This window comes from Theropithecus gelada, chromosome 15 (genome assembly GCF_003255815.1).
Source record: "Theropithecus gelada isolate Dixy chromosome 15, Tgel_1.0, whole genome shotgun sequence".
Taxonomy (NCBI): Eukaryota; Metazoa; Chordata; class Mammalia; order Primates; family Cercopithecidae; genus Theropithecus; species Theropithecus gelada.
Window position 1 is genome coordinate 32,009,558 of NC_037683.1, and position 24,661 is coordinate 32,034,218.

The 24,661-nt window shown below is 41.5% G+C and overlaps 1 protein-coding gene across 2 annotated transcripts in view; it reads left to right on the plus strand.

The window, feature by feature from the left end:
- The first annotated feature begins 4,865 nt into the window (after positions 1-4,865).
- The window catches only part of CTNNAL1 (catenin alpha like 1), a 72,290-nt gene continuing 52,494 nt past the window's right edge, over positions 4,866-24,661 (plus strand). For both annotated transcript variants that reach the window (XM_025359772.1, XM_025359774.1), the window contains exons 1-2: positions 4,866-5,153; positions 20,317-20,506. In XM_025359772.1, coding sequence (XP_025215557.1) covers positions 5,013-5,153; positions 20,317-20,506 — 331 coding nt within the window. In that variant the 5' untranslated portion in view covers positions 4,866-5,012. The remainder of the gene's footprint in view (positions 5,154-20,316; positions 20,507-24,661) is intronic.

Below are 24,661 nucleotides of genomic sequence, written 5' to 3' on the forward strand. Positions count from 1 at the left end.
TAAAAAAAATTACCTGGGCACGGTAGTGTGCCTATAGTCCGAGCTACTCAGGAGGCTGATGTATGAGGATCACCTGAGCCCAGGAGGTTGAGGCTGCAGTGAGCCAAGATGGCGCCACTGCACTCCAGCCTGGGTGAGAGAGTGAGACACTGTCCCAAGGAAAAAAAAAAGTGGGGGTAGTTCTTAAGTGTTGAAGATTTCCTTTTTGGAAAGTATTTAAAGGCAGAAATATTAATAATTTGTCCTAAAACATCTCCCTAAGAAGTTACTGATAATTATGATCAGCTTAAATTTATTCGTACACTGCTGAAGAAAAATGTTATTTAGAAAAGGCCACCATGAGATCTTCTGTTTGTATGGAGTAGACTGCATACAGATGTCTTTATTTCTATTATGAATGCTTTAGCGATTATAATCAGCTATTTCACTGAGTATTAGATTTGGTCACTAAGTAACTCATGCTCTTCTTTAGTCAATCATTCATTCACTAAAACATTTCTTGAGAGTTTGCTAAACTCTAGGTTCCGTGCCAGGCACTGTACAGCGTGATGGAGGTCACTCATAAGAAGGCCTCTTGGCCGGGCGCGGTGGCTCAAGCCTGTAATCCCAGCACTTTGGGAGGCCGAGACGGGCGGATCACGAGGTCAGGAGATCGAGACCATCCTGGCTAACACGGTGAAACCCTGTCTCTACTAAAAAATACAAAATAACTAGCTGGGCGAGGTGGCGGGCACCTGTAGTCCCAGCTACTCGGGAGGCTAAGGCAGGAGAATGGCGTAAACCCGGGAGGCGGAGCTTGCAGTGAGCTGAGATCCGGCCACTGCACCCCAGCCTGGGCGACAGAGCGAGACTCCGTCTCAAAAAAAAAAAAAAAAAAAAAAAGCCTCTTGCTCTTAGCCAGATCATATGTAATATAAAATTTAATTTTTTTGCATTAAAAGGCTAAAAAATCATTAATTTTTGTTCATTATGCACTGGTTAGTGTATAGCTGTAATTAGTACATATTCATCAGAGACAAATATATACAATGAGTTACTATACATATACAAAGTGATTTTAGCTGTATAAAGTGATATTGCAAAAAACTAGAGCTAATGTTTCTTGCTGGGATAATTATTAGCATAAATATAAGGTTCTTAGAGGTCTTTAAGATAATAGTTTAGAGCTACCAAAATTAGCAGCAGTGATGTAATATCACCCTGAAATACCAGGAGCAGAGGTGCCCCAGAGTGCTTCACAGCCATGATCAGGAAACTTGAACTGCCCCATTGCTACAGCAACAGCAGAAGGACTAGGAAGGTCCGCCAGCTGGGTAGGTCTTCTTGGAACCCTCCAAACCAGAAAGAAGCATCCCAGCACGATTCCTCAGATGCAATGAGGGAAGTTTACAGAATTTGAACAGGGCAACAGAGATCAAGTGGTACGAAAAGGTAGGAGTTTTAAGCTCAAGTCTCAAAGATAACCTGCCTTTACAATCTCAGTCAGAATTTGACCCAGAAAGAGGAAGTTTCTTCGGAAACAGACGGTACATTGATGAAGTAGAAGTCACTTCAGTAAAAACTGAGTCCAGAAATTGTTCATAATATCTTGCATTTTATAGATTTATTAAAGATTAGTTGCAAGTTCACATTTGCTATTCAGTTGTAAACCGAATGGATGGGAAGGGAGAAAATACAAGCTCTCCACACAGGTATGCTCCTCTCTTTTTTCCTATGCCTTCTTCTCTCTCAGAAGAGAGAGAGAAGAAGGCATAGGATTTTCAGCATAAATTCCATGATATGTGAGTGCTGTTTGAGTTCTGAAGTGTTCCTATCAATGTCGGTTCCTGCAAGTGATCTCTGTAAGACCACCATACATGCTGGTCTTAGTTATTGTTAAAATTGCAAGGTTTCTTCACACCCTCTTTGATAAGAAGTGGTTAGCTGGCAGAGCTTTCCCTTGACTTCTGAGACTAGTGTGGGTTGACCCATGACAGTGGGAAGAAATCCAACATGTTAGATGGAGACCCTGTAAGTAAACAAACTCTGTAGCCTTTGAGCTGCTTATTACAGTTAAAGGGCTATTAAATGGCTTGCAGAGGAGATCTTCTGGCTCACCTTGATCTTCACATGAACTCATTGTGACCTATCTGGATTTCCTAGGCCCTGTAGTTTCCATTTGGGTTATATTAGTGCCTCAGGAATGTGTCACTACTGGGCAAGAAATACTCAGAAATTCAGGCTGTGAGGGGTTAGAGGAAAGTAATTTAGGTGAGCTATCCAGAGCTTTCAACCTCAGGGTTTATAGGAAAAAAACCCCCCAAAACAAAAACCTTTAGGACTTCTCATACTCTAACCCTGACCTTGCAGTTTCCTCTGAGGGGCCTCCTAAGACCCTTACAAGAATATTACACTAGGACTTTGAATGTGCATTTCACAGTGGAAATAGCCTCTGGCTAGCATTACTTCCAAATGCTAGTTCCAGCTAAAAAGAAGTACTTTTTATTAGTTTCTTGTCTTTCAGCATTCTGCCATCAAAATATATTCATTTTATTAACTTACTGATTATTGGGAACCTGCAAAAAAAACACACATGCTATCTGCAGCCACTGGTTATTTTTGATAGTTCAAGAGAATTATAAATCAAGTTGTTCTGTCTGCTAGAGTCAGAAATTCTGTGCTAGAATGGGACTTCTAAAATTAGGTAGTCCTGTCACTTTCTAGAGAAAGACACAAATTTATAGGTTTAAGTGACTTGTCTGACATACACATACAGCCAGTTAGTAAGAGAATTCAGAGTAGAATAGAGTTCTTTTTTTTTCTGTCCGTTGTTCTACTTCTCTTTCCTTTTCTTCATGGTCAAGCAGCTTTTGGCAAAATGTATTCCTTATAGCAGTAGTTCCAAGAGATGTCAATAGATGTAAGAGAAAAAAGTATGTATGTGTTGGGGGTGGGGGATTGCATGGTCAATTAAAATGAAGGAATGCTGAGTTTGTTTCCTGTCTGTAGGACTTCTAAGAGTTTTGAACATGCTATTACACATTGTGAATTTATAAGAGGGGACAAACACTGTTTGACCTTAGACTGCACTCCCCTTCTTTATTCCTCAGAGCATCTCAAAGGACTACAGGGTCCTTTGGGAAACATGGCCCTTGATCAAGTTTACAGCTGTTTGAGAAGACATCCCTAATGGAAATACTGAATGGCAGATCTATTACTGTGGTACCATGTAGTGTGTAATAAATCTTGAAGTCTAGAAAGCAAGCATATTTGCTGTTTAGAGCTATACTTAAGGTATAGAGATTCTTTTCCACCTATGGTGTGTAAAATCAGTATTTGTGTTTAATTTTGCAGGTTTTTCAAGGATTAACTAATGTGCAAATACAGTGGTGATATATTGATACTACATTTTAATAATGCTTTTGTATGGCACTTTATAGTTTTCAGACACCTTTTGTAACAGCCCTGTGAGACAGTACTATCCTTGTTGTAAAGTTGGGGGGGCTCTGGAGGCTCTGAAAAGTTTTTGGTGATATTCCCCTAAGTTTATACCACAAAATGATGGAGCCAGAATTTAGTTGCAGAACTTCTGACTCCAAGTCCAGAGTTCTTTACTAGACACCTGGTTTCTTACTAGCTTTTTGCTAGGTTTTTATTTCACAGTGAAAAGTATGGAAGCAAATCCCGATCATTTTGGCTTATTATCAAATACCATTTCTTTTTTATTGCAGAGACCCAGCAGATGTAACTCTCATTGTAGCCATCCCAAAGAAAACCTTTTGCCCTTTGCAGTGCCACTTATTTAGGTAACTGAAGTGTATTTCCAGTGCAATTTAATTTTGAACTAAGATTTGATATAGAGTTGTAATTGGCTTACATAACTCTTTGACAATATATAATCCCCGGGTTCTCAGGCGAAGGAGGCAATTCAAAAGTAAAAAAGAATATTCGAATACAATAAATACTCTCTGTTCTCACACAAATGCTGTTTCTTAGCTTTAACTTGCTTTGACAACCTACTGATGTAACTTCTTTGTTAATGTGAAATATTTATATTTTGAAATAAAATTACTAGTGTTGAATGAATCAGGTGGTAAACTTAATCTCCTGTGTGTTGAAAAACTTGATCTTTTGTGAAGCCAAACTTCCATGAATCCATCCGTCTGTCTCTTAGGCCTTCTGTCTTGCCATTTCCTCCGGCACCATTTTGTACACTGAATTCTTATGAAATACTGTCAACTTCATAAGGGAAGGTGTGTCCGGGGAGTGGACACTGGGTGCCTTATAGAGGTCAAGGGCCCTCAGTGCACAGGGGAAGGTGGCCTTGTGATAGGTAAGGAAGTGGTGAGATGGTTGGCTGAGAAGTAAGAATTGGAAGAAAAAGTTGGTTTAAGGACCTGTCCTTTTTGAATGAGGAAAAAGAAGCTGAAGCTTGGCTATCTTCATTACCAAAGACATCTGCGCAGCACTGGTAGGTGGATGAAGCTGAAGCGACAGGTTGAAGCACCGTGAAGCATCTTTCAGCGGTGCTTGGGAAAGAGCTTTCTGATGCCTCAGGTTGATGGTACCCAGCTCATCAATCTGGTCTTATGGAAGAAGAAATGATCCAGGCCAAGGTGTCCGAGTGGACTGGCCAGCCTCAGATTCTTTTTTACTCTGATAGGTTCTCACTGGCAGATATGGTAGTTGACAAAACATTTCTTCATGCTTCTCAGTCTGTTGCTTAAGTCTCCTCGCCACCCTGGCGAGATGGTGCCTGGAACCCTTGGAAGTGGTCTGAGACGAGATAGGGGCGGGGCCGTGCGGGGGCGGGACCTGGCTTAGGGGGCGGGGCTGCAGGGAGCCCACCGTAGGCTGTACTGCGGGGGTGGGGCCATACCGGGACGGCGGCGGGGCGCAGGGTTGGGGGCGGGGCCCTGGGGGCGGGGCCTCGGGCGGCGGGGGTGTCCTGTCGCCACCGCCGCGGGCGGTGGACTGACTGGCGGCGGGCTAGCAGTGGCGCGGAGTCGCGGCTGCGGGATAGACCGAGGGCCATGGCCGCCTCTCCCGGACCCGCCGGCGTTGGCGGCGCCGGAGCAGTCTACGGCTCCGGCCCTTTGGGCTTTGCCCTCGACTCGGGACTGGAGATCAAAACTCGCTCGGTGGAGCAGACGCTGCTCCCGCTGGTTTCTCAGGTAAAGTGGCGCCCGGCGCTGCCCCTCTTCTCCCTCCCACCGCGGCCCGCGATGGCGGCCGCCGCTCGCACGACCGGACGAGAGGCAGTCGCTGCCCCACTTTCCGCGCCCGCACTGCGGCGTTGTTGTCCGACTGCCTGTGTGGGGCTCCGGGACGGGTCTCGGCCCGGGCGGCGAGAAACTGGACAGTCTAAACTCCGGCGGCAGGGTTGAGTGGACTCGGCAGCAGGGGAGGCTGCGGGGCGCGGGTGCTGGCCCGGGCCTTTACCGCCAGTACCTGCCTCGGGTCTGCGGCTCCCGGGGGCCCCCGGCCGGACGAGGCGCCCTCCGCGGGGCTAGTGGTCGAGCCCAGCTCCAGAGGGAGAGAGGACCCCCGCGGGGCCCCCCGCTGGCACTTAGGGCTCTCCTCGTTAACCGACTCTGTCACCAGTTCGCAGCCCGGTCCCGAGCCCGGCTCCTCCGCCTGGGATATTCCTCCCGGCCTCCCCGCCTAGCATGCGCTCCCCGATCCTTTGTCCCTCCCCGCTGTGGGTCAGGCTCCCATTCATCCCAGCCAGCCACCCTGCCCCTTCCCCTGAACTTGCTGCTGCTCACTTCTGCCCGCTTCTGTCCGGCCTCGTGGAAAAGTGACATGGAGACTGTCCGACAGTTAATCCAGATGCACACCGTTTTGCCAAGTCCCGTTTGGGATGTGTGCGTTACTGTATTTGCCAATCAGCTAACCGACGCCCTGAGTTTTAGGAAAGTTTTTGTTTCTCCGAGCTGGGTTATATGCAGCTTCAGGGCTAGAATTCCTCACTTAGGTCTGTGGTAGGATGCCAAGCACTGTGGGGAGTGAATTCTGTGCCTTCGGGAGCGCGTTGGCGATGTGTGACTCACATCTAGGTTGTAACCGCTTCGTGACTCACACTAGGATTACCAAGATTTTAGAGATAGAAGAAATCTTAAAGATTATCCAACTTTAAAAATTCTTTCTTGTAGCATCCTTAACACCTGGCCGCCGGTACCTTGCTTAAACATGTTCAGTGAAGGGGAGCCTGTAGCTGTTGCATAGAATTCTCAATGCTATTATCTCTTCTCCAGCCCAGCCCTGCAAATATTTGAAAACAGCAGTCACACATGTCACTGGATTCCTGTTATGCTGGTTAAATAAACATCCCTATTTTCTTCACCTTCGCATGGCTAACACAGCAGTGATGAATATACCTGACACTCTCCCCCTCTTTTCCTGTGTCTCATAGAGGCTCTGACCAGTGGGAAGGGGCGCTGGGATCCCTCAGTAATGTCAGATCCACCCCTCTTCCCCATCTCCACTAGCACAAACACAACCAAAATGAGAAATATTGGAGCAGTTTTAAGAGGCATTAATTCTCATTCTCATTAATTCTCATAACAATCATGTGAGGTAGGTATATATTCTCGTGGTTCGGGCGAGGAAACTGAGGAATAGTGAGGTTAAATAATGTGTCATTAGGGCTTTCAATAAGTGCCAAACCGGGATTTGAATCCAGGTACCCTGACTCCAGACGGTTCTCTTTGCTACACCGTATGCTGTGTCCTCTCTAGAGATTAGAAGCAGTAATGAGGTCCTTAGAAAAAGATAGTACACAGTGGAAAAACAAGCTAGAAAGTCATAATCTGGAGAAATGGCAACTTTTCACAGTATCACTGCTAAAAATGTATCAGTCTTACAGTTCTGCATTGTGTAATTCTGGGGTACAAGAAGCCAGAGAAGAGTAGGAAAGCAGAGGAAGAAAAGCATAAATCACTGCTGAGAGTTAGAGGTCAATGCCAAAGGGGAAGAATGCCTGCCTTTTTTTTTTTTTTTTTTTTTTTTGTTAAAGCCTTGTTCAGGGTCACAGCTGAGGTTTTGCATCCCACACATTGTGTATCTACAGCTACGTCTCTACCACAACACCATAACTGATATTCTTCATAATTGGCTGTCCTTAACAAGAAAAAGTTAAAATCAAGAAGTGTATTAAGCATGGCCAGAATACTCGGTTAACAAAGCAGGGAAGTACAATTTAGAATGATTTTAAAGTTTCAGTGTTAGGCGATTAAAACAGCAGTTCTCCAGAAAACTCATATGTCCGAAAATCTCATTCTCTGAGAATGCTGTATTATTACCCAACTCATGTTTCACCATCTCATCCACAAGGATATTTTAAGCATTTTAAGCATGCATTTATTGTGGGCTTATTTGTTGCTGTTTTTTGAGGGGCTTATATTCTAGTTGGTAGATAGGTCATGTATAGAAGAGCACATGCAAAATGTCAAATGAACATCATCAATGGTACATATTCTAAAGGCTCAGAGAAGGCATGAATGAGTCAGCAGCAATGTCATGGAGGAGGCAGGGTTTTGAGGTAAACAAGTAGGACTGGCACTATACAGTTTAACGTAGATAGTTTCTATTCTGGTATCATCTAGCTTCTTCTGACTCGCCAAGTGAAAAGTCCTGGGTTACTGGCCTTATTCTAAAAATGCAAGATTATATCAATATTAGAAAAATGTGTACAGTTTTTTTGCATTCACAAATTAGAAAAGATATATTTTCATAACAATGATGCAGAAAAAGCATTCAACTAAATTCAACTTCTAATACTGATAAGAAGCACTTAGGAAACTAGTATTAGGAAAAAATGTCCTTAACCTGATAGAGTATCTACAGAAAACTTTTAGTTAACATCATAGCCACAGTCAAATTTAAAATAAACATTTCCTTTAAAGCCAGAAACCAGAGTGATACGCCTGCTATCACAGATTCTATTCAACACTGCACTGGAAATTCTAGCCAGTGTAATAAGACAAGGAGAAGAAATAAAAGAAATAAATATAGGAAAGGAAAAACCAAAAATCTCAATGTGATATAATAACCAACATAGAAAACTCAAAAGAGTCTACAAGTAAATTATAAAAATTAGGAGTGTTGGCAAGTTCACTGAATGTAGGACACTAAAATCAATTGCATTTTTCTACGTTGATAACAAACAAGGCACAGGCGCTCTGGCTGCTGCTGTAATCCCAGCTACTCTAGTCTCAGCTATTCAGGAGGCTAAAAAATGGGAGGATGGCTTGAGCCCAGCAGCGCAGGGCTACAGTTAGCTGTGATCATGCCACTGTGCTCCAGCCTGGCCAACAAGGACCCTGTCTTTAAAAAATAATTTTAAAATAATAAAAAATACATAGAAAAAGTAATTATTAAAAAATCCAGTTATATTAACAATAACAGCAAAATATGAGCTTCCTAAGAATATATCACTTTTGCTATATATATACAGAGATAGAGATCTTTCTCTATACATACATAGCAAAAGTGGTCAAACTTCATGGAGAAAATTTAAAAATTTTCCTGAAAGCCAACATGGTTCTAAATAAATGGGAGAAGAGTACTGTGTTTGAACCTAGGTTGACATATTATAGACATATCAATTATCCCTTTTGATCAATTTAATGCAGTTTCCATGAAAATTTCAGCAAGATTTTTCAGCAGAACTTGATAAAAGTAATTCTGAAGTTTATATGAAAGCACAAAGGGCCAAGATTAGGCAGAAGAGAAACAAGGTGGATGGACTTGCTTTGCCAGATTTCAAGACTCATTATAAAACTATAGTAATTAAGACAATGTGGGTATCAGAACAGGGCTGAAAAACGAAGACCTATGAAACAGAATAGAAAACCCTAGAACAGATCCACACATATATGGAAACTTGGTAAATGACAATTGGCATTGCTGGTCAGTGGGGAAAGGAAGAACTTAAAAAAAATTAAGCTGGGACAATTGGATATCTAAATAGAAATATATGAAATTGGATCTCTGTCTTATACCAGTAAAAACATCAATTTCAGATGGATTAAAGACAATGTGAAAGGAAAAGCTCACAACACTTTTAGGAAAAAAAAAATAGGGCAATATCTTTTTTTTTTTTTTTTTTTTTTGAGACGGAGTCTTACTCTGTTGCCCGGGCTGGAGTGCAGTGGCCGGATCTCAGCTCACTGCAAGCTCCGCCTCCCAGATTTACGCCATTCTCCTGCCTCAGCCTCCCGTGTAGCTGGGATGGGCAATATCTTCATTACCTTATGCTGGGAAAGGATTCGTTAGTATACCTCGAGTACAAACCTTAAGAAAAAAAATGGATAAATTTGACCTCTTTAAAATGAAGAACCTAGGCCAGGCGCAGTGGCTCACATCTGTAATCCCAGCACTTTGGGAGACTGAGGTGGGTGGATCCCTTGAGTCCAGGATTTTGAGATCAGCCTGGGCAACATAGTAAAACCCAGTTTCTGCAAAATATACAAAAAATTAGCCGGGTGTGATGGTGTGCACCTGTGGTCCCAGCTACTCTGGAGGCTGAGGTGGGAGGATTGCTTGAGCTGGGGAGGTTAAGCCTACTGTGAGCTGTGATCACAACACTGCATGAACCTCTGTTCATCAAAATGAAATAAGTCGTTAAGTGGGAGAATATGATTCCAACACAAATAACCAACAAATGATTTGTAGTACCTAGAATAAATAAAATACTCCAATGAATAAAAATAAAAAGATTAGCCTTTAAAAATCAGTTAAAAAATAATTTCACAGAAGAGGAAACAGATAAAAGATCTAAATAAATGGGAGAAGAGTACTGTGTTCGAGCCTAGGTTGACATATTATAGACATATCAGTTATCCCTATTGATCAATTTAATGCAATTTCCATGAAAATTTCAGCAAGATTTTTCAGTAGAACTTGATAAAAGCAATTCTCAAGTTTATATGAAAGCACAAAGGGCCAAGATTAGGCAGAAGAGAAACAAGGTGGATGGACTTGCTTTGCCATCCAGGCACCCTGCATCAAGCCCGGCTAATTTTTTTTGTTTGTTTGTATTTTTGTAGAGATGGGGTTTCACCATGTTAGCCAGGCTGGTCTTGAACTCCTGACCTCAGGAGATCCGCCAGCCTTGCCCTCCCAAAGTGCTGGGATTACAGGTGTGAGCCACCACGCCCGGCTGATGGGTACAATTACTATTTCCATTTTCACAGGTGAGAACACAGAGTCGCAGAAAGGTTATATAACTTGCCACGTGGTCACATGGCAGAGCCAGAATTCAAACCCTGGCAGAATGATGTCCATGCCCTTAACTGCTGGGATATGCGTTGGTGTTTTGCACTTCTTGACACCCTTTGTTAGAACAGCTAAAAGATGTTCAACTTCATTAGAAATCAATGAACTACAAGCTAAAAAAATCCACAGTGAAATTAAGTGTTGGTGAGGGATGTGGACATGGTAGGAATATCCTTGTTACAACCATATTGAAAATGATTTGGTGTAATCTATTATAATTGAAGGTGGGCATTACCTGTGGCCCAGCAATTCAATTCAACTCCTAAGTCAGTACCCCTAGAGAAACCCCTGCACGCCTATTAGAAAAATGGATTGGGGCCGGGAGTGGTGGCTCACGCCTGTAATCCCAGCACTTTGGGAGGCTGAGGTGGGTGGATCACCTGAGGTCAGGAGTTCGAGACCAGCCTGGCCAACATGGTGAAACCCTGTCTCTACTAAAAATACAAAAATTAGCCGCGTGTGGTGGCGCATGCCTGTAATCCCAGCTACTTGGGAGGCTGGGGCAGGAGAATCGCTTGAACCTGGGAGTCTGAGGTTGCAGCGAGCCAAGATCATGCCACTGCACTCCAGCCTGGGCAACACAGTGAGACTGTATCTCAAAAAAAAAAAAAAAAAAAAGAAAAGAAAAGAAAAATGAGTTGGAATGTGGGTAGCATTTTTACTTGTGATGGCCCCAAACGACTTCCCAAATGTCTTTTAACAGTAGTATGTGTACATAAATTGTGCTATGTTCATATAATGATATACTCTGTCACTGAAATGAATAAACCACAACTATAATTATCAATGGGGATGAATCTCAAAAACATAACGTTGAATGAAAAAAAATGAAGATTCAAAACCAGATAAAACTAAACCAAATATCATTTAGGGTATACTGTATGTGCAGTAGTTATAATAAGGGAGTGATGAACACAAAATTGGGACAATGGTTTCTTTGGGGACAAGGGAGTGATAGGGACAAGGAGTAGCCACAGAGTACAGGGGCTGTCAGAGATACTGACATTGTTCTCTTAAGCTTGGTGGTGGCTGCACAGGTCTTTCTTTCATTTCTGTAAACTGCACACATATATGTTATATATACTCATATGTTTTATATTTTATAATTCAGACAGTTTCTTGAAAAGCCCTGGGCTAAGAACCAAGCATATTTTATGCAGAGCAACTCCCCACCTCCTTTAATAATCACTTTATTCTTCCTGTCAGAACTCCCACTCCCAGTCTTATAATGCTTTTATCCAAGGAAGGGAAGAAGGATATTTGCCACAGAGCTCCACCCTGATGTGGAATGTTATTCTAATCTTTTCCTGTCTATGATAGATTTCCTTTATTCACTATTTGTACAGACCCCTTATATTTCTAAGGTAGCCTACCTCATTTTCCCATTACTCTTTGCATTGTCCTGGAAGCTTTTCAGGATTCTTGTTGCAGTAAGTCGTGGATGAAGAGAGTAGATAAGGTACCCTCTCTGCCCTTTGCTGATTTGTATAGGTGAATATATGCGTGGTTTTTTTTTGTTTGTTTTTGTTTTTTTTTTGTGTGTGATGGAGTCTCACTCTGTCACCCAGGCTGGAGTGCAATGGCGGGATCTTGGCTCACTGCAACCTCTGCCTCCTGGGTTCAAGCAATTCTCCTGCCTCTGCCTCCCAAGTAGTTGGGATTACAGGCACCCATGCACCCTGCATCAAGCCCGGTTAATTTTTTTGTTTGTTTGTATTTTTGTAGAGATGGGGTTTCACCATGTTGGCCAGGCTGGTCTTGAACTCCTGACCTCAGGTGATCCACCAGCCTTAGCCTCCCAAACTGCTGGGATTACAGGCATGAGCCACCACGCCCGGCTGATGGGTACAATTACTATTTCCATTTTCATAGGTGAGAATACAGAGTCACAGAAAGGTTATATAACTTGCCACATGGTCACATGGCAGAGCCAGAATTCAAACCCAGGCAGAATGATGTCCATGCCCTTAACTGCTGGGATATGCTTTGGTGTTCTGCACTTCTTGATACCTTTTGTGAGAAGCTATCATGTAAACCCTAATTCTTATTCTTTTATTCCACAGCAGAGTTCTTCAGTACACCAGATCTTCTTTCTTCCCCAAGGGATGCCTTTTCTGCCCTCTTTTCTGGTTCATTTAGGCATTCTCTAGACGCTGGTGTCAGGGCAACTCCAAGTTATGACTCTTAATTTAGTATGCCTCCTATTTTGCAGAACTATAGCTAAGATTGTATTTAGCATACTATAATTTACAAAGCACTCTTGCTAGTTGTCTTTCCCTTGATCCTGGAAGGTAAGAGAGACAGTGTAGTGATTAAGAGTGTAGGTAGTTCCCCTGGCTTTGTGACCTTGGGCAAATACTTAACCTCTTCAAATTTCAGATTTTTTATCTGTAAAATTAGGGTAATAATAGTATGGACCTATTAGATGCTAGAGAAGCAAGCATTAAAAGAATTGATACATGTAAAACACATAGGCTAGTGCCTGGTACTGTTGTGCTTAATAAATGTTAACTAGTCTTATTTTTCATATAATAAGGAAATTAAGGTTTAATCTCAATTTTGTAAAACTGTGTATTTAAGTATCTGTATATATAAATCAAGACTGGAAAGAATTATGCCAGAATTCTCAGAGGATAGTAGAATTATGTGTAATTGTTATTTCTTGAGGCTCTCCTGTATTTTCCATTTCTTTTTATAAACAATCAACATGTATAACTTATGAACCTACCTTTTAAAACATTTGAAACTAATTTTAGAACACAAGTAGACCTTAAATAAGGTATGTTACATATTGACTTAGTTCCTCTAAATAAAATTTTAAAGGTGTGCTATATTTGGATTAAACATTTTCCAGACTGCTTTCCAGTAAAAGGAAGGCAGCCACACCTAATTATGCACTGGGGAGGTGCTTCTTTTGGAACTGAACAATAGTTGATATTTTAGCTTAATTGCAGGATCTTTTCTTTGTAACTGAAATTTTAAAACTTTATGTAAATGAAATATTTAATACACAGAACCACCTTAATCTGTTTGGGTTGCCATAAAAAATACAATAGACTGGGTGCCTTAAACAACAGAAATTTATGCCTGACAGTTATGTAGGCTGGGTAGTCTAGGATCAGGGTTCAGGCAGGTTCAGTATCTGGTGAGGGCCCACATTTTGGTTCATGGACAGTTGTTTTCTCACTGTTCTTTCAGGATGGAAATGAGTGAGAGAGCTTTCTGAGGCCTCTTTTAAAAGGCATTAATCCCATTCATGAGAGCTCCTCCCCTATTACCTAATCGTCTCCCAAAGGCCCCACCTCCTAATACCATCACAATGGAGGTTAGGATTTTAACATAAGGATTTGCGGAGGGGGAGGGGAATGGGACACAAACATTCAATCTATAGCAAGAACTTTAACTCCTTTCCACTGCAGAGTCTCTTCCAAGATGGTAGCTTGGAATAGTCAATGCTGGGCAAGTTCTCTTTTTTTTCATGTGATAGTAACAGTTCCCTAGAGTCTGTCAGGTGTGGAAAAGGATTAAGCTGGTGCCAACAGGATTTGTATTTGTTCTCTGCTTCCCAGCAGCATGGCCGACAGTCATTCTCCAAATTAAAATTGTTGTGACTCTTTCACATGATTATGCAATAGGCTTTTAGGTAACATTTCAATTAAAAAAAAAAAAAAGGAAAGATTGAAAACCTCCAGTAAAAGAAAGAATATTAGGTGGGATTTGGTGTCAGTTTAAACCTGGGTTCAAATTCTAAACTAGGCTACTTATTAGTTGTATGAGCCAAGTATGCAATTTCACTCAGCCTCAGTTTTTTAATCTTTAATAATACCTGAGGATTAAGTAAGAGAGCTAATTATAGTATGTTTGAACGCTTACAATAAACTCTGTTTATGGTACTATGTTAAACACAATACTTTCATTATTTTATTAACTCTTCTTATTTATTTTTTTCAAGACAGAGTCTCACTCTGTCACCCAGGCTGGAGTGCAATGGCATGATCTCAGCTTACTGCAACCTCTGCCTCCCAGGTTCAAGCAATTCTCCTGCCTCAGCCTCCTGAGTAGCTGGGATTATAGGTGCATACCACCATGCCCAGCTAATTTTTGTATTTTTAGTAGAGATGGGATTTCACCATGTTGGCCAAGCTGGTCTCAAACTCCTGACCTCATGATCCGCCTGCCTCGGCCTCCTAAAGTGCTGGGATTGCAGGTGTGAGCCACTGCACCCAGCCAACTCTTCTTGTTAACATTATAAGGCAGAGAAGGCAAAATGGCTAAGTGGCTAAGAGGCTAGTCTCTGCAGTCAGAATATCTGGATTTAAATCCTAACTCTCCCACACTTCTTGATGTCCAACCTCCTCATTCGTAAAATAGGGATGATTATTACCCCCATTTTCCAATTTGGGGAAATGAGGATGATTAATATTAACCTATTCCACTGGGTTGTTATATGACATTATAGGGTAGTGTTTAGGAGTATGGTCTCTAGAATTGAAATGTCTGACTCTGAATCCTAACTCTACCACTTATTAGATATGTGACCTTAAATAAGCACCTTTTGGCATCAGTTTCCTTAGGCTCATCATGTGAGCCTTCCCACTGGGACAGTCAAGTGTCTTCATGACATGGGAATTGTCTTTCCCTAGGGTGAACAGAGAGAAAGAAAGATGGAAACCACAGTGACTTTATGAGTTGCCCTCAAAAGTAGCATACTGTCACTTCCATTTTATTCTACTAGTTAGAAATAAGTAGCTAAGTTCAGCCTGTACTCAAGGAGAGGGGAATGAGACTTCTTCACCTATTTAAGGGAGGAATAGTAAATAATTTGTGGACGTTTTTAGAACTCCCTACACTCTAACCTCTGCCCACAAATTGTTTACCTTATTCCCACCTGCAAGTAACCTCTCCCCATCCTTATCCTCTCCAAAGTCACAACATCAGCTGGAAATCCACAATGTTGGCATCTATTATAAATATGATCCAGGAGAGACTTCTTGTATGTAGTAGTTCCTTGAGTGTAACATCTTTCAGCTTTAGGGTGACCTCTATAGACTCTACTGTTCAAAAAACGAGAAAATACAAAGTGTAGAATAACTGCTATATACTCCTGTTCAAAAATGGAAAAAAAATATGAGACACTGGTTTATGGTATTCTGAACTCCTTGTGGGCAAATGTTGCCAGTTCCTTGATTAAGACTCAAGTCCTGGGAATAGTTCATGGCTCTTCGTTCTGCCCTCTGAGTCATTCTATGTTTGCAGCAGCATAGATTTCTCAGACTATTGCCTGCCTTTGGAAGTTTGGAGCAGGGGCTGGTATGAAAGCTTCTTTTCATACAAAGATGTATTCCCTTTTAGTCCAAGCTGATAGTGTTTCTGCCAATACAATTATCTTAAAAATTTTGTCTGTCTCCTGTGAGTCATATTGAATTCATTCTTCTAGACAAAAGCCACACCCACAAGTCTCTTGATATATGCTCTTCTTTAACTTGGGCTTCTGCTGGGACTGCTTTAGGCTTCTTTGGGGATCTGTTGTTTAACTGAATGGTTGTCTGAAGCAACACCTTGGACCTTTCTGAGATCTTAAGAATTTTCTTTTTTTGAGACAGAGTCTCGCTCTGTCACCCAGGCTGGAGTGCAGTGGTGTGATCTCGGCTCACTGCAAGCTCCGCTTCCCAGGTTCATGCCATTCTCTTGCCTCAGCCTCCTGAGTAGCTGGGACTACAGGCGCTCGCCACCACGCCCGGCTGATTTTTTTTGTATTTTAGTAGAGACGGGGTTTCACCATGTTAGCCAGGATGGTCTCGATCTCCTGACCTTGTGATCTGCCCGTCTCGGCCTCCCCAAAATGCTAGGATTACAGACGTGAGCCACCCCGCCCGGCCGAGATCTTAAGATTTTATAGTCTTACTCTTAGCTTTATCTTAAGGTGCTTTCTTGACACAGCCCTAGATTTTATTTTTGCCTGAAAGCCATTCTTAATTTCAGTATGGTGTGCCATCTGGAGAAGATTTTATTTTATTTTATTTTTTTGAGATGGAGTTTTGCTCTTGTTGCCCAGGCTGGAGTGCAATGGCATGATCTTGGCTCACTGCAACCTCCGCCTCCCAGGTTCAAGGGATTCTCCTGCCTCAGCCTCCTGAGTAGCTGGGATTATAGGCATGTGCCACCAAGCCTGGCTGTTTTTTTTTTTCTTTTCTTTTTTTTCTTTTTTTTGTGAATTTTTAGTAGAGACGGGGGTTTCTCCATGTTGGTCAGGCTGGTCTCGAACTCCTGACCTCAGGTGATCTGCCCACCTCAGCCTCCCAAAGTGCTGGGATTATAGGTGTGAGCCCCCATGCACAGCATGGAGGAGGAATTTTTAAAACCAGCAAGTTCTGGCTTGTTTGTATTTATCAGTGTTTCCTTTAATTTTTCTCTTCTCTTACATTTTACTGTAAGCAGCAAAAAGAAACCAGGTAGCACCTTCAGAATCTGCTTTGACATCTCCTTAGTTAGATCTTCCAGTTCATTAGGTATATTTTCTCCTTTTCATGTTAATGAAGGTGACTTTCTGTCATCATATAACAAGGAACCCCTTTTCTCCAGTTTCCAGAAAGATTTTTCTCACTTTTCCTTAACCTTTCACCCGTAGCTTCTGCTATGGCCTGATTGTTGGCATTCCCCCAAAGTTTATGTGTTGGAACTTAACCCTCATAATGATGATTAAGAGTTGGGGCCTTTGGGAGGTGATTATGTCACTAGGGAGCCTTCATGAATGGGATCAGTGTTCTTACAAAAGAGACTTCAGGGAGCCTTGTGAGGACATAGAAGACACCACTTGTGAGGAATGGGTCCTCCTCAGTAGACACCAAATCTGTTGGTGCCTTGATCCTGGACTTCCCAGCCTCCAGAACTGTAAGCAATATATTTCTGTTATTTATAAATTACTCAGTATAAGGTATTTTGTTATAGCAGCCCTAACTAAGACAGCTTCCTCAAAGGTCATCATGCTTCTGCAAAGTTTCTTTGACATTTCTAGTTTTTATTCACTCAAAGTTCATTTAACTTTCACTGCCCAATTTTAGAGCCACTCTCACATTTTAAGTTTTGTTACAGCCTCACCCCAGATCCAGGCACCAAAATCTATATTAGTTATCTATTGATGCAGAACAAATTAACTGAAATTTAGTGCGTTAAAACAACAAACATTATCTTATGGTTTCTGCGGGTTAATTCCAGAGTGGCTTACCTGGTGGTTCTGGAGTGAGGTCTCTCATAAAATCAAAATAAAGGTGATTGACTGGGGCTGGAGAATCTGCTCTCAAGTTCATTCATTCAGCTGTTGGCATGAGGCCTCAGTTCTTCACTATCTTTTGGCCAGAGCCTTCAGTTACCTTGTGGGGCTCTCCATAGGGTTGCTTGAGTGCCTTCCATTCTGTGGCAGTTGGCTTGCTCCCACTGTGATTGATCCTGCAGAGAGTGAGTGAGTGAATGAATAAGATGAAAGCCACCGTGTGTTTTATGACCTACTCTTAGAAGCACTCCATTATTTTCACTTTATTCCATTATTAGAAGTGAGTCACCAAGTCCAGTCCACATTCATGTGGAGAGAAATGAGGCTCTACCTCTTGAGGGGAGAATTTGTGGACATGTTTTAAAACCACTACGGAGATTATAACACTTTCCTGCTTAGAAAACCTTCAGTGGTGGCCGGGCGCGGTGGCTCAAGCCTGTAATCCCAGCACTTTGGGAGGCCGAGACGGGCGGATCACGAGGTCAGGAGATCGAGACCATCCTGGCTAACACGGTGAAACCCCGTCTCTACTAAAAAATACAAAAAAAAAAAAAAAAACTAGCCGGGCGAGGTGGCGGGCGCCTGTAGTCCCAGCTACTCGGGAGGCTGAGGCAGGAGAATGGCGTAGACCCGGGAGGCGGAGCTTGCAGTGAGCTGAGATCCGGCCACTGCACTCCAGCCTGGGCGACAGAGCGAGACTCCGTCTCAAAAAAAAAAAAGAAAACCTTCAGTGGCTTCAAACCACTGCAGAGATTATATCACTTTCCTGTTTTAAAAAAACCCTTCAATGACTTCAAATTACTACAGAGATTATAGTATTTTCTAGTTTAAAGACTCTTAAGTATCTTCCTGTAATACATAGAATAAAATACAATTTTTTTTTTTGAGATGGAGTCTCACACTGTCACCCAGGCTGGAGTGCAATGGTGCAATCTTGGCTCACTGCAACCTCCACCTCCTGGGTTCAAGCGATACTCCTGCCTCAGCCTCCCAAGTAGCTGGGATTGTAGGCATGTGCCACCACACCTGGCTAATTTTTTTTTTTTTGTATTTTTAGTAGAGATGGGGTTTCACTATGTTGGCCAGGCTGGTCTCAAACTCCTGACCTCGTGATCCGCTCACCTCGGCCTCCCAAAGTGCTGGGATTACAGGTATGAGTCACCGCACCTGGCCAATATAAATTCTTTATTCCAATTCCAGAACCCTTTATTCCAGGCTGGTCCCTGCCCATCCCATCTCTTGGATATTGGTTTTAACTTGCCCCCAACCCACTATCCTTTAGCCACTGCCGACTTCACCTCGTTCCTTGAACAGGAGAGGCTCATTCCTAAGGGCTTTTTTTTTTTTTTTTTTTTCCCTCCACTGTTTCTTTTCCTAGAATGCTCTTTATCCTTTGATGTTTGCCAGTCTAACCACTTCGCTGTCATTTAGATCTCAGCTTAAATATCACTTCCTCTTAGAAGGAAGACCAATCAATTTCAGGTAGCTATACAGATACTTTTATCACACTATCCTAACATTTGGCACATAACAATTATATTAAAGTTTATTTTTTGTTTACCTATTTATGTGATTATTGGGTCTCCCCCTTCACTAGAATGTAAGCCCCATCGGAACATGGGCTTTTCTTTCTTGTTGATTGTTATTTCAGGTTTGCCTAGAATTTTATTTGGGATATGATAGTGTGCAACAAATATATTTCATGTAACTGAATTATTGCTATTCTACCATAATGTAAAGCTAATGGGGGCGGGATTGTCTTAGTCTTGTTCATTGATGCATCCTTAGGAACTGGCCTATAGTAGATATTCAAAATTTAATGAAAAACAATATTGTAGTTGAGGAAATTTAGAGATTAAATTTCCCTAGACCACTTAGCAAGTAGTCACCGAGCCAAGACTCAAACCTAGGTCTATTAATTCTAAATTATTAATACCTAAACATACATATAAAGTGCTTGACACATAGTAGTTGTACAAAGAGTAAAAGTGATTCTCTTCCCCTTCTTGTAATTCTCTTGCTCTTCTTTTAATACTAGTACATGTACATTGAGCAGTAGTTGTTTTTCATACAACATTTCTTTAATAAATATTCTTAGATGTCAGCATAGTTCATGTACTAGTTTCCTAAGATATTTTGAAGAATTATGTTTGTTTCAGTGAGCTGAAGTTGTCACCTTTTGTATTTTATTTCAGGGCCTGGGATCAAGTGTTAAGACTCTTGGTATTTCATTTATTTTGAGTTGGATGCAACAAAACTTAGCAAAATATAAAATATAGATTACAATGCTCATTCTAAAGTATCCAGTTAATTTGGCAAACATGTATGGCACAAGTACTATTTTGTACAACCTGGGCACCATGGTAGGCAACGGAGTGGAATGGAGAGGAAGAAGAGCTGTCTCTACTCTCATAGCATCTGAAGTCGTAGTAGAGGAAATGAGACCTGAAGTACTTTGACTTTCTGAATGTAATGATCTCTCCGCTCCTACTTTTCTCCTTAAGATTTGTTGAAAGATCTGGAGGGCCTCTGGAACTGTATGCCGCAGATAAACTGCATGCCCCAGATAACTGCCCTCAGGTGAACTTGGAGTTGTAATTAATGGAAACATTGTCCTAAGGAATGATGCAGGATACTTTGCTGGTTGTCTCTGTTGAAACATCTCTAACTATTGATTTAGTCTGTTGAGCTATCCTGTAGGCCAGGCTTAATTTTCTTTGACTTTGTGGTACAGCTTAAAAAAAAGAGGTATTGAGATAAAAGTTGCTTTTATCTTTTATTTTTAGATCACCACACTTATTAATCATAAAGATAATACCAAAAAGTCTGATAAAACTCTGCAAGCAATTCAGCGTGTAGGACAAGCTGTCAACTTGGCAGTTGGAAGATTTGTTAAAGTAGGAGAAGCTATAGCCAATGAAAACTGGGATTTGAAAGAAGAAATAAATATTGCCTGTATTGAAGCTAAACAAGCAGGTAGGTGGATATTGATTTTGAAGACTATTCAAACCACTTTTATTGCTTTGGTTATGATGAAAAATTATTGTTTTATTTTGAATGAAGATATATAGCTCTCTGATTATGGCTGCCTCAAACATTAAAGGTTTGGATTAGCTTCCATAAATATTGCACTTCGCTTGGATCAAGTCCTAAATCTGAAACATAGGACTCCTTCACTGGTCAGAGTTAGTGATTGGCCATCCTCACCATCAGCCATTGAGATGTGATACAGATAAAGAAGTGGGAGCTGTGGCCTCTATTCTCCAAGAACGTATTAGTCTACTTTCCACGACATAGGAAATGGAAATAAGCATTAGTATCCATTAGTATTCTACAGTAAACAAATCATAGTGACTTCAGACTTCATGATGGTTCACGGTTCTCTATAGATGGTAGCACAGAAGCCTTTGAGAACCTAGGGTGTTCTGAGAACTGCAGCTTTGTTGAAGTATCATTTATCCATTAATTTTTTCAATAAATATTTACTGAATGCTGGTGATATACCAGCGTTCTTTTAGGCCATAGGGAGATAGGCATGGACAAATCAGTCCAAAATCTGCCATTGTGGGCCTTGCATTCTGCTGAGGGAGACAGATCATAAATGAATAAATATGTAATGTCAGGTGGTGATAGTTACCATGTTAAAAAAAAAAAAAAAAAGCAAGGTAAGAGTTAGGAGACCAATGAAGGTGCTGTTTTACAGAGGGCAGGGTTTTTTAACTTTGGTGCTACTGACATATTGGGCTGGATACTTCTCTGTTGTAGGGGGTTGACCTGTACATTGTAGGATGTTTATCAGCATCACTAACTTCTACCTACTAGATGCCAGAAGGTCCCCTCTCCTACTATGTGACAACCAGCAATAGCTCTAGAAATTGCCCCCAGTTGAGAAAAGTGGCCCCCAGTTGAGAACTCCTGGGATAGGGGATTAGGAAGACCCACTGAGGAAGGAACATTAGAGCAGAGACTGCAATGAAGTGAAGGCCTGAGCTATGTGGATACTTGGGGGGGAAGGGCATTCCTGGCAAGGAGAAAGTGAGAATAGGCAAAGACTGGAATTTTGGACTATGTTCTAAGTGGAATGAGGGATTAGTGGGAGATTTTGTGCTGGGCAGTGACATGATCTCATTTGTATTTTAAAAGGGTAACTGGTGGCTCCTGTATAGAAAATACATTTTAGGGGGTGTGAGGATGGATTCAGAGAAACCAGTTAGGAGGTTGTCACAGCGGTCCAGGTGATAGATGATGGTGACTTAGACTAGACGATAGCATTTGAGGTGGTGAAAGGTGACTGTGTTTCGATATATTGCCAAAGTGGAGTTGATAGGATTGGCTGATGCTTTGGATGTGGGAAGTGATAGAAGAGCCAGGGATAACTCCAAGATTTGGGATATGAACAGCTGGGCAAATGGTGGTGCCATCTACTGAGATGGGGAACTCTGAGGGAGGAGCAGGTCATCAGCGAGAGGAGAGTGATTGCGATAAAACCAAGTATATGTGGAGGGGTGGACAAGATCATACACGGTCCTGTATGTTATGTGGATGATTTCAACTATTATTCTATACTAGGAGTCGTTGAGAAATTTTGAGCCAGATGAAAGGCGTATTGCTTTGTGTTATTTTGTTTTGTTTTTTCAAAACAAGAACATTTCACAGATGTTTTGTGTTAGATAGAAGTCTTTCTGATAGTATGGAGGAAATGAACGAATGAGGACAGATCGAGAGAAGGTTGAGACTGAAGGCAGGGAGACTAATAGGGAAGCTTTTGTGGTAAAACCAGCTAGGCCAAGTCAGTGTAATAGGACTGTAAAGAGCAGGAAGAGTACACAAAATACTCATTAAGGTGGTTGAATAGGTAAAAGTAGGTTGTTGACTAAAGGAAAGGGAAGACCCTGGGTTGAGTCTTGGATTTCTAGCCATTCACTGGGATAGAGAATAAGTTTTATGTGGGAAGCAGGGGGAGATATCCTTATTCTATTCATAATTCATATTTTTCCTACTTTAGAAAAGGATATGAAAGCACTTACAATAAAAGACATGTTCAATAAACTTATTAAAATAGGATGTGAAAATAAATAAACCAGAAACTTTGGCAAACATTATTATTTTAATTAAGCATGAAATTTATCTTTGTACTTCCTGGAAGTCAAGACAAGAATGTTGGAAACAAAGGATTATATAATCTCATTGTTTGTTGAAAGGAAACAAACCAGCTTGTAAGAGGAGAGACTTTTTTTCCCGACACTAAATTATTGTGTGGGTGCTTATGAAACAGACATTACATAATGGACAATTCAACAGAAAATGTGGAGATGTTCTTCATATTACTGTTTCTTTTTGAAGAAAGCTTTGTGGTTAAAAAAAAAAAAGAAATAAAACAATTACTGTTTCTTCTAACAACCACTGATTAAAGCAGGAGTATAGTATTTTTTAAATGAAAGGACAAGCTGAGTCCTGTGCTCCTTGTTGGCTTTGTAGCACGTCATTGTGCTCAGTGTAAGGTGAGAAAGGAGGACGTGGTACACTGACATGAGTACCATACGCCCAGGCAGCTCCATAAATGGAGTATTTTGAAAGATATCAGGCGTCATGGGCTCCACATGTCATCTTCCTCCTAGTGTCACTCAGGTAAGAGTATGAGAATGATACTTTCTGGAGTTGTAAAATATAGAAGGCTTTTTTTCTCTTAACACATACAAACTTAAGACTTCATTAAATCACTCCTGTAATGTTTCTAGCCCACTCAACCCCTATGAATGATTTTCTTTTTTTGGCGACAGCATTCATTTGAGGGAACTAATATAAAGCAGTAGATAAAGAACTGGAGCTGACTGGGTGCCGTAGCTCACACCTGTAATCCCAACACTTGGAGGCTAAGGTGGACGGATCGCTTGAGCTGTGTTTGAGACCAATCTGGGCAACATAGTGAGACCCTGTCTCTACAAGACATAAGAAAAATAAAATAGCCAGGTGTGGTGGTGCATGCCTCCAGTCCCAGCTACTTGGGAGGCTGAGTTGGGAGGATTGTTTAAGCCCAGGAAGGTTGAGGTTGCAGTGAGCAGTGATGGTGTCACTGCAGCCTGGGAGATGACAGAATGAGACCCTGTCTCAAAAAAAAAAAAAAAAAAAAAGAACTAAAGTTTTAGAGTTGGACTGCCTAGACTTTAATCCTAGTGCTTCTACTTGCAAGCAGAGGATATTGGGCAATCTATTAAACATTTCTAAACCTCAGTGTTCTCATCTATAAAATGGGACTGTTAGGGTTTATAGAGGTGTTTTGATGTAATGCTTGTATCATTTCACACATAGTAAGTGCTCAATAAATATTAGTTGTCATTATAATAATCAATTTTTATTCTTACTTCCCTGTGTTGAACTCTTACATTATATTGTTGCTTTTTACTTGGCTACCAGGCAAGGTTTATATTTATGTTTTCTATGAAACTTCAACAAATATTTGTGTTTGATTGACCTTGGGTTTTCCTATTAAGATGCAACACTAGTAATTACATATAATAAATTAAAAATGATACCCGTGAAGCTGTAAGACAGCTTTGTGACTTTTTTAGGGAACTGATTTCTGAACAGTTTATACTTTGAACAACTTTATAATGTTAAGGAAGCATTTGACCATGCTGGTGGAGCTGACCAAATGTTACTATCCCTCGTACTTATGAGTTAAATGCCTGGGGTCGGGCCAGGTGCGGTGGCTCATGCCTGTAATCCCAGCACTTTGGGAGGCCGAGGTGGGTGGATCACCTGAGGTCAGGAGTTTAAGACCAACCTGACCAATATGGAGAAACCCTGTCTCTACTAAAAATACAAAATTAGCCGAGGTGATGACGCATGCCTGTAATCCCAGCTACTAGGGAGGCTGAGGCAGGAGAATCGCTTGAACCCAGGAGGCGGAGGTTGCGGTGAGCTGAGATCGCGCCATTGCACTCCAGCCTGGGCAACAAGAGTGAAACTCTGTATCAAAAAAAAAAAAGCCTGGGGTCTGCTCAGAAAAATGAAAGATTGAATAATGCTGTATGTGCAGGCTTATATGTGGTATCTTTTGTGGTTGAGAGGTGTAGAAAAAAATTAACATTCTCCAGAGGATCAGAGGAAATATTTTTATCCTTTTAGCTA